This window comes from Salvelinus sp. IW2-2015, linkage group LG4p, assembly GCF_002910315.2.
Source record: "Salvelinus sp. IW2-2015 linkage group LG4p, ASM291031v2, whole genome shotgun sequence".
NCBI lineage: Eukaryota > Metazoa > Chordata > Actinopteri > Salmoniformes > Salmonidae > Salvelinus > Salvelinus sp. IW2-2015.
This window is the reverse complement of record NC_036841.1, coordinates 24155806-24166872: the sequence shown is the minus strand read 5'-3', so window position 1 is coordinate 24166872 and position 11067 is coordinate 24155806. Positions and strand designations below refer to the sequence as shown.

The following is an 11067-nucleotide window of genomic DNA, read 5'->3' as shown; positions in this document are numbered from 1 at the left end:
CAGYCCTTCRTGAATCAGGGATGTAAAGGACCTGTCTAGCTGTACCATAAACACCTCCCTCTAACCCCCCTCCACACATATTGTTTTCATATTCTGGTGAGAATCAGAAACGGGGTCATTTGATTTTCTCAAAACAGCTTAATTCAAGGTCAATTACATTGCAAGGATGTCTACATGCATAATTATTTCATTAACCTAAAGGCAATGTGGTTGGCAATACTAATTACAGGATGAGAGACAGAGTGGAACGTTCAGTGTCTAGGAGAAGAGTCGGGGGGGGGGGGGGGGGGGTTGTAAAGGAGAGACGCAGGGGTAAGAAACCATGCAAATCATTCTCAATAAAGCCCAACTGTATAAACAATCATCTTATGTTAGAAATATTCCAGACATTAATAACAAAGCCTGTATTCATTTAGTTTTTTCAGTATGGGCGATGCATAATGTTCAGAACATGTTTCATTCTCTTTATTATTACATCATTATTTTTCAATTCTTYCAAAAATACAAATTGCATAGGTACAATTCTGACACTATAATAATTACTACAAGTTGCTTTTCTGTTTTTTTTGCTGCAGCGGAAGGAAGCACTAGGATTCTCTCATTGAGAAAACAGTCATCTTTCTCATGAAAACATACATAGCTCAGGTAAACAAAAATATAGATGTATATTGTGTTTAGTCCCTCATGCTCTGTTTTAAGACGAACAACTCATACAGCTCATTCAGTAGCTATATTTAGCACATTATATTCTGCATTACAAACACATGATGAAATGTTAAAACACATTTCTTTCGCTTTTAGGGACTATTGGAGGTAAAACATACACTGTATTCGGCTGTAACATTTAATTTCATCAACACTTTTGTCAATCTGTTTAAACAAGTGTAAGACATTACTAAGAAATCCCCTTGCAAAGCCAAATAGCCAAAGCCATCATTGCAATCCCATGCATACTGTACATACATAGACATATACACATGTCAGCTTCCCTCTGTTTGACATCATTGTAGACTTTAACGTTGGTGCCCTCCACTAGAGCTCATGTCTTGAGTTCATTCAGTCAGTACATGGTAAGGAACTGTTGGTAGCCAGCTGAGCCTTGCAGGTAACCCAGCTGCCACGTGAAGGACACAGCAGGAGAGGAGTCTGAGAAGCTGTCAGTGTGGTTCGGGCGACAATTGGCCCTCACTCCAAACGGGTACCCTGACCCCCCACTCCACTCGCTGCTGATGTAGTACGGGGGGCTGCTCAACTCCTCGTGAGGGTGCGAGGGTGTGTAGAACTGGGTCTCAGTGGGGGAGAAGTGAGCATAGGATGGGGATGGCAGGCACGAAGGGCTGGGGTGTCCTCCTCCTGGGGTGTCTGTGTAGGGCTGGAGCTCTGGAGGCAGAATGATGGGAGCCTTGTGGGCACCGTGATCCTGCAGGGACGGCTGGTGGTGTTGACTCCAGTGCAACGGCTTATGCTGCAGACAGTAGGTCTCCACCGGGATCTGGAAGCCCCTCTCTCTCTCCCTGTCCTTCCCCAGGACCAGCATGGCCTCCTCAATTCCAGCCGAGGGCTGCCCTCTGAGGCACTCTGCGTGGGTGCAGGTTGGATGTCCTCCTGGCAGGGCACTGGGGCTGGGGTGGGAGCGCAGGAAGACGGTCAGCGAAGAGATGTGGTTGATGGCACGTCTCAGAGTGGCGATCTTGGACAGTCGCTTGCCGTTGAGGTCATGTTTGAGCACCATGCGCAGTGCATTGAAAGACTGGTTGTAGTCCAGGATACGTTTTCGCTCGCGAACATTGGCGGCCACACGGCGGGATTTGGAGCGGACAGGACGACTGCGTCTCTTCACATCAGGGCAGCTGCCGGCCYTGCCGCCCTTGCTCTCTGAAGAGTTCTTTGAGCCAGCCTCGCTGTCCTCGCTGCCACTGTCCTTCTCCTCATCCAAACCCAGCAGAATCCCCTCTTGCTCCTCCTCAGAGAACTCTGACTTGGTGAGAATAGCGTGGCTGCTCATGGCTGGCCTGGTGCCCACACTCCTCCTCGGTACTGTACTCTGAGAAGACAGGCTCATGTCTGTCACTGGTGCCTCTTTCTGCAGACACTGTAGATGTTTACCTTCCAAGCTGAGGTAAAACTGGTGAAACTCCTCTGGGCTGGTAGTTCCAAGCTCCGGTTCTATCCTACGTGACTCCAATGCAACGGCAGACAGTGCTAGTGTTCAGCCATATCACTCTCCTTCTACTGTCTCTTAGCTCCTTCCAGTGAGTCAGTTCATACCTCTGGATGGCTCTGACAGGTGAGAGGTGCTTTTAAAGACTTGTCTTTTTGTATGTGCCACATTGTAGGAAGGCTTGCCTAAAAGCAAAGTTGTATTATGTGTTTACGAGGGCCCTGGGGGCAAACAGGAGAAGGATCAGTCAACTGCTCAGACACTCACACCCCCTCCTCTCCTCTCCCCAGCCTCCCCAGTCATGCAGGATCTCCTCCGCTTCTGAGGTGCATTATTAGCATTATCAGTGTCACAATGGAACATGAACATGTGATGATATCCAGCAGCATTACAACATTGTGAAAAAAACATGGTATGTTGTTGGAGGGAAGACATTTGTGAAATGCCTGGAATATTTCAGTAGAAATGTTATCTAAAAAATAATGAGTACACCAAAAATAATAGTGCGTAGAAGACATTGTGAAATTTCTGTAGGCAAYTTTTTGAGTATGAATGTCCTGACAGATAGAAATGCTATCTTAAAAACAAAGAGTCACTTTTCACGTCTTAGGAATAGTTTTTTTTAGGACTGAGAAAGCATTGCAGTAGCAGCCGTTGTGATTCACTAGGTCTCGCACACACAGTAGTTGAAAGAGATTAACATAAACTTGCCCTGGAAATACATATTATAAAATGCTATCAGGATGTTATAACACTATCATCAAATGGCAGTTAGAAATCAACCTWACAAAGAATCACTTAATCAAAGTTCACTTCTTTCGCACCCACACTATTTTATTGTAAAGTATAATATRGTGGGTGTTCTGTGAAAATAATGACTAATTGTGGTTTCACGCCTGACATTTAGTGACTTCATCAGGTAAGCTACATCAATAAACTCCTCTTTACACCTTATAGCTGAGAAAACTGAGCAAAAACACTTATCATCATGTCTGACATGAACATCAGATATCTCTACGGCAACAATTAGCCACGTTCTATTGAGTGATTCTTACCTTGCCATGGCTAGACTAAGGTACAGTGTAATTTGGATGTCTAGCGTGAAACTGTCATAAATCAAGCTTGAGTGGCCACCAGGACTTGAACAGACAAGGGCCAAGACTTCAAAGCTGGGGGAAAAGAACACAAAATATTTTACAATTATCACCTGTAATCACTGTTGGCTCAAGTGCTGCTTGGCCTCTATTTGCTACCCTGTTTCCCCCTTCTTCCTCCACGGTCTACCCACCTCCTCCACATCCCCGTRCCCAACCCTTCCTCTGTTAGAGGTGAAAGACAGTTTTGATGTGAGCAGAGGAACCATTTGTCTAAATTAATGGATTATGATACTGTAATAGGAAACTTTCACGGTTTGATTTAGTGGCAGCAGCAATCTTCTTCCTCTCACCAAGGTGCCACTTATCTCTTTACGACATTCTCTGACACTCTTGTGCTGATAGCTTATTTTGTACAATGTTTTGCTCTACATATCCCATACAAGTAGAAGAACATAATCAACAAATAAATCAATATCCCTGCAGATGACGTTCGTAAGCAGTGGATTTGACACGTGGGGTCTCGTGCCCTGCGATGTGTGTCAGTGCCATCCCACTGTAGCTCCTAGGGTCTAGAGAGCACTGACTTGGCTACTGACTCTCCTTGTTGAAATACTGTGCTACTCAAATCAAATAAAAGTTTATTTGTCACGTGCGCCGAATACAACAGGTGTAGGTAGACCTTACAGTGAAATGCTTACTTACAGGCTCTAACCAATAGTGTATAAAAGGTGTTAGGTGAACAATAGGTAAGTAAAGAAATAAAACAACAGTAAAAAGACATGCTATATACAGTAGCGAGGCTATAAAAGTAGCGAGGCTACATACAGACACAGGTTAGTCKGGCTGACTGCGGTAGTATGTACATGTAGATATGGTTAAAGTGACTATGCATATAGGATGAACAGAGAGTAGCGGTAGCATAAAAGAGGGGTTGGCGGGTGGCGGGACACATTGCAGATAGCCCGGTTAGCCAATGTGCGGGAGCACTGGTTGTTCGGCCCAATAGAGGTAGTATGTACATGAATGTATAGTTAAAGTGACTATGCATATATGATAAACAGAGAGTAGCAGCAGCGGAAAAAGAGGGGTTGGGGGGGGCCCACAATCCAAATAGTSCGGGTAGCCATTTGATTACCTGTTCAGGAGTCTTATGGCTTGGGGGTAAAAACTGTTGAGAAGCCTTTTTGTCCTAGACTTGGCACTCCGGTACCGCTTGCCATGTGGTAGTAGAGAGAACAGTCTATGACTGGGGTGGCTGGGGTCTTTGACAATTTTTAGAGCCTTCCTCTGACAGCGCCTGGTGTAGAYGTCCTGGATGGCTGGCAGCTTAGCCCCAGTGATGTACTGGGCCGTACGCACTACCCTCTGTAGTGCCTTGAGGTCAGAGGCCGAGCAATTGCCATACCAGGCAGTGATGCAACCGGTCAGGATGCTCTCGATGTTGCAGCTGTAGAACCTTTTGAGGACCTCAGGACCCATGCCAAATTGTTTTAGTTTCCTGAGGGGGAATAGGCTTTGTCGTGCCCTCTTCACGACTGTCTTGGTGTGTTTAGACCATTCCAGTTTGTTGTTGATGTGGACACCAAGGAACTTGAAGCTCTCAACCTGCTCCACTACAGCCCCGTTGATGAGAATGGGGGCATGCTCAGTCCTCCTTTTCCTGTTGTCCATAATCATCTCCTTAGTCTTGGTTATGTTGAGGGATAGGTTGTTATTCTGGCACCACCCGGCCCGGCCAGGTCTTTGACCTTCTACCTATAGGCTGTCTCTTCGTTGTCTGTGATCAGGCCTACKACTGTTGTGTCGTCTGCAAACTTAATGATGGTGTTGGAGTCGTGCCTGGCCACGCAGTCGTGGGTGAACAGGGAGTACGGGAGGGGACTGAGCACGCACCCCTGTGGAGCTCCAGGGTTGAGGATCAGCGTGYCAGATGTGTTGCTACCTACCCTCACCACCTGGGGGTGGCCCGTCAGGAAGTCCAGGATCCAGTTGCAGAGTGTTTAGTCCCAGGATCCTTAGCTTAGTGATGAGCTTTGAAGGTACTATGGTGTTGAACGCTGAGCTGTAGTCAATGAATAGCATTCTCACATAAGTGTTCCTTTTGTCCAGGTGGGAAAGGGCAGTGTGGAGTGCAATAGAGATTGCATCATCTGTGGATCTGTTTGGGCGGTATGCAAACAGGGTTTAGGGTTTCTGGGATAATGGTGCTGATGTGAGCCATTACCAACCTTTCAAAGCACTTCATGGCTACAAACGTGAGTGCTACGGTCTGTAGTCATTTAGGCACGTTGCCTTTGTGTTCTTGGGCACAGGGACTATGGTGGTCTGCTTGAAACATGTTGGTATTACAGACTCAATCAGGGACATGTTGAAAATGTCAGTGAAGACACCTGCCAGTWGGTCAGCACATGACCGGAGCACAGGTCTTGGTAATCCGTCTGGCCCCGCAGCCTTGTGTATGTTGACRTGTTTAAAGGTCTTACTCACGACGGCTACGGAGAGCGTGATCACACAGTCGTCCGGAACAGCTGATGCTCTCATGCATGCCTCAGTGTTGCTTGCCTCAAAGCGAGCATATAAGTGATATAGCTCGTCTGGTAGGCTCGTGTCACTGGGCAGCTGTGCTTCCCTTTGTAGTCTGTAATAGTTTGCAAGCCCTGCCACATAAGACGATTGTCGGAGCCGGTGTAGTATGATTCAATCTTAGCCCTGTATTGACGCTTTGCCTGTTTCATGGTCGTCGCAGGGCATAGCAGGATTTCTTGTAAGCTTCCGGGTTCGAGTCCCAKACCTTGAAAGCGGCAGCTCTACTCTTTAGCTCAGTGCGAATGTTGCCTGTAATCCATGGCTTCTGGTTGGAGTATGTACGTACAGTCACTGTGGGGACGACGTCCCCGATGCACTTATTGATAAAGCCAGTGACTGATGTGGTGTACTCCTCAATGCCATCGGAAGAATCCCGGAACATGTTCCAGTCTTTGATAGCAAAACAGTCCCGTAGTTTAGCATCTGCTTCATCTGACCACTTTTTTATAGACTGAGTCACTGGTGCCTCCTGCTTTCATTTTTGCTTGTAAGCAGGAATCAGGAGGATAGAGTTGTGGTCGGATTTACCAAATGGAGGGCGAGGGAGGGCGAGGGAGAGCTTTGTACGCGTCTCTGTGTGTGGAGTACAGGTGATCTAGAATTTTTTTCCCTCTGGTTGCACATTTAACATGTTGATAGAGATTTGGTAGAACTGATTTAAGTTTCCCTGCATTAAAGTCTCCGGCCACTAGGAGCGCCGCATCTGGGTGAGTGGTTTCCTTATACAGCTGACTGAGTGTGGTCTTAGTGCCAGCATCTGTCTGTGGTGGTAAATAAACAGCCACAAAAAGTATAGCTGAAAACTCTCTAGGCAAGTAGTCTGGCCTGCAATTTATCACAACATACTCTATATCAGGCYAGCAAAATCCATCTTACCGGAGTGTGCTGTTCTATCTTGCCGGTGCAGCATATATCCCGCTAGCTGAATATCCATACTGCTACTAACTGTGTTGTATGTCTGTTACTGTATGTACTGTATATGTGTCATACCTCTAATTTACTGCGGCATGTACAGCATAGGCACATAATTGACCCATACATGTAGAAGCAACACATGGCCATATCAGTCTCCATTCCTGGAGGAAGGAGTAACCTGAATTTCTTTACATCTTATGATGATACCGCATGAGAAACAGATCACAAGACAAACCTCAAGCAATACACATACCTATAACATGAAACATACCCATTACAATGTTTGTTTTTTAGGTTCAAACGCACTAGCGAATGATATATATCTCCCCTAAAAGAACATTGACCTTCTWTTTCTTTAACTTCCAAGGCACTGACACTGCTTGAGTGCATGCTTTCAAAAACATTTTTTTTAAATGTAGATTTACAACGTCACTTGTTCTCTAAGGCTCTGTAGCTTCACCTGTCAGACTGGACTCTGCTGATCATATCAGCCCAAATGCTGCTGGGGGGTCATCACTCTTATCACACACTCATTGAGAGGTCATTGAAGACATTGTTTCCTTCCTGCCTGGGTTTATAGCACGCTGCTTAAAAAGTKATTTAGGCCTACGAGGTACAAGGTGCTTGTTTTGAGCCTTCCCAACAGTTAGCTGCTTTGGCTTACGTGGTGTAAATGGCTATGCACACTACAGGAGGTTGGTGGTACCTTAATTGTGGAGGACGGCCTCGTAGTAATGGCTGGAGRGGAATGGTATCAAATTGAATTTTATCCAATCCAGACATTATTATGAGCCGTCCTCCACTCAGCAGCTGATGCACTCATTTAGCGATAGCATTTCCAACGTTTAACCTTTAAGCTGCTGTCATAGGCGTAGCTTGACTTTTCAGTTTGGGGGTGCTAATTTGGAGCGATTTTGTAGAGGCCTACAATGTAGAATGCCTTGTTGGTCAAATAATCAATTTGAACGAGAAATGTCCATGTCCAGGTTTGTGTCATGCAAAGGTGTTTTTACGTTTGTTTCCTGCACTGACATGGTGAAAGCGATGTGTTTTCCCCATTGCAACSCTAAAGTAAAAGGCAGAGAGTTATTGTTGGTGGAAAAAAGTTGTTTAGGAGAGAATTACAACATTGCCCTTTTCTTGTTCTGCAATTAGGACGTAATTTCTAGGTTTCTTAAACACAGGTCTGCACACTCTGACATGGTGTTCTCTCTATAATTTGAAATTAGTTGTAAAAGCCATAACCTTTCCATGCTAATCATAGGTTGGGTTTTGGAAAAGGTGGGTGGGTCACAACCAGACAATTCCAGTCAGAGCTTTCCCTAAAGAACTGTGAAGAGTAACTGTTTTGCCCATGTCTTCATATCTTATCAATTCATCCRCATGACAATATGACCTTCTGAGTCACCATGACTTCAATGTTAGACTATACCCTCTCACATGTCTTTCCCTTGGTTTGATTGCAGACACGGCTCCTCTCAAGATGGTCCTCTAAGATCTGAGGGGAGGGATAAAAACATTTGAAACGTTCAAAAATCATCCTTGTAAATTAAACTATATATCTGCTGCATATATGCCATATTTGCATTTTTTATCAACATAATTTTCATCCATAATTTCTCCCTAACTTTTAATGTCATCAGCCATCACTAGTTTGATGTCCTTTTAGCAGAATGATCCCAGGAGAATCTGAAGCATCTACTTGGTTAGCCACATCCTGGACTGACTGAGAGTCCGTTGGATGAGAGGAAATAAAAGGGAGGATGTACGACCTGTACAGGTAGAGTGTCTGATGAACAAGTCGGAGATAATGCAATACTAGCTGAGGACTGATCCTGGGAACTGAAGCTCAGTGTTTTGGCAGGACTGGCTCTCTGGAGTCTGAGAGAACACAGTGGGAACTCTTGCAGTAGCCTAACCTTGTGAAGTTGTGGTGCCATTTGAAGCTTGTCTAATTATACTAATTCTACATTCTACATCTCTTGTCTCTTCTTAGTGTACAACAACAACTGTTTATAAAAAATAAAAATAAACGTGAAGCTTGTGTAGCCATAGTGCCCTTGGCTTTGACCAAAGCTTGCCTTTTGACCGTTAAAAAGAGGTATGCAAGACACTTCACCTTGATTGTTCCACCTAAAATCATGGCATTATATATGCCCTCTAAACCAATTGAGATTGCCAATTCAAGTGGACTCTAATCAAATGATGGTCAATCAAGTGTTTTATTTTTCACAAGGGGTTAGAATGAGCATTGTCAGCATAGTTACCGGAGCTGCTGCCCCAAGCCATCTTAAATTCTAAGCAAACTAGCAGACAGAGCCAGTGTTTAATGCTCTGCACCAACGTCTCCATTCCCTCCTCCACCTGTGGGGTGTTCATTTGCTCCGTCAGAAATTGGAAGCATCTAATTCCTCCGTCAGCACGTCACACCCTTCATCTGTAATTACAGCACCAGGTAGTCCAGCACTGTCTTTGATTAATTTGTAGCGGAAAGGATTTGGGGCTAGCACAGCACAGTGTGCTGAGTCATAGCCTATTGTCCTACAGGTGTAGGATCTTAATTTGAGCCAGTTTGCTACAGCAGGAAAATAAWCCTGCGTCAATAGGACATTTTATTTTTTATGTGGATTATAATTAATGGAKAWWWWWTTCGGGGTTGATACATTTTTCGTAAGGAGAAATCAAGTCGGAAATGTCAAAGTGGAAATTACAATTTTCAGAAGCCTTTTTAAACCTCAAATACACTACATGTTTTAAATGTCCTGCTTTGCAGAAACGTTATCCTCCAACAGGGTGATCAATTTAAGATCCTACATCTGTATAGTGCACAAACAGGCTTCCTCAGAGGCCTGAGATTTACAGCAGAGCTTGACAGATTTATGGTCCGAACACAAAAAGCTTTGACTGTAGTTTGGAACATCCCTTGGCCCAGTGTTTCTGACAGATGACAAGACACCAGCAATTATCTGTCGCCATGAATAAATCAAGAACTTTACTTCACACCCATCCACATAACCATTTTGAAAGGCAGGCCGGCATGAGCAACCTGCTCAAGATTTCTTTCTGCTCTGAGATTTGTAAATTACAGATACATACACTATTTCTTCTTGGGTAATTTGAGATAATAAGTAAGCAGAGTGACTTGGGGTCCAGTTTTCTGACTGGGGAGTTGCAAGGGAGGTTGTTGAATCTTCACACTCCTATGAGAAGGTTTAGACTAATATTTGTAATCTAGCAATGATATAAAAACAGTTTTCAATGAAGACATTTAGTACTGCTACTATTGTTTTAATTAAAGTGTCAAATCAATGAAAACATAATTGTGCCCTTTAAAACGGAGTGCGACAGCAACGCTTATAACATATTTATACTCTTGTCATTGAGAATATGGACATAATGTATCRGGAAAGTGAGATGTTATTTTTACTCTTTGTTATTCCATGGGCTTCACTTAAGATGTTGTTAAATAGGGGGAGTCCAACTGGGTGTGATGGAAATAAAGTCAGCATAGCAGCCAGGTAGTCTGGGGCCCCCTGGCCCTTTGTCCCTGCAGCTGTCAACCTGTAGAGGTGGAGGACCCTGTTGGTACACGCTCTCCCCCATCCAGCTCCAACCCTCTGCCTTCATACACTGGCAGAGCTGCTTGGCCTTTAGGAGGTCAGTGATGTCATATTTGGACAGGATCTTTACCCTGTGGAGGTAGCTGGTGGAGGTGGATCCCCTCTTCTAACCTCCCCTCCCTCCCTGTTCCGCCTCCTCAACCAGACTGACTCACCCACCAGGGGCTGTCTGTCTGCATGCAGGACTCTACCTGTGGGAAGAGAGAGTAAGTCGATGGCACAGGGCTGAGTCACACACACACACAGATGCACACACACACCAATAAAGGTCTCTGTGCTCCATAAAAAATAAAGTTATTCTATGCAATACTATACATGAAATGATTGATGGTCCCAAAGGACTGAGTTTAGAACCTACTACTGTAAATGCAGTATCTACAGCACTTCAGCATCAATCCCCTGTCATCGTCAGTCATTCATTCATGTCAATGGGAGATTTGTGCGAACATTTGTAACGCTCGAAGATCTGAAGTTAGGATTCGGTCGTCAGTGAGTGCCCGTTAAAACTGTCTGTCTGACTATCATCAGGTTAGATGACACATCAGTCTGTGTACATACAGAGCCAAGTCGTCATCACTGTGAGCTGTATTGTTGTCTTTCTGTTGAATCTGTTTCCATGGTGAGAACATGCAGCAAACATTCCCATCTGCCAAGAAAAGAATGCAAACAAAGATAAAGATCTGAGAGA

At 44.7% G+C, this 11067-nt stretch overlaps 1 protein-coding gene across 1 annotated transcript; it reads right to left on the bottom strand.

The window, feature by feature from the left end:
- Positions 1-450: 450 nt before the first annotated feature.
- On the bottom strand, positions 451-2287 carry LOC111957825 (class A basic helix-loop-helix protein 9). The gene has a single exon (XM_023978849.2). It carries the CDS (start codon positions 2060-2062, stop codon positions 1061-1063), a length of 1002 nt encoding a protein of 333 aa, XP_023834617.1. The 5' UTR covers positions 2063-2287; the 3' UTR covers positions 451-1060.
- Between the last annotated feature and the right edge of the window lie 8780 nt (positions 2288-11067).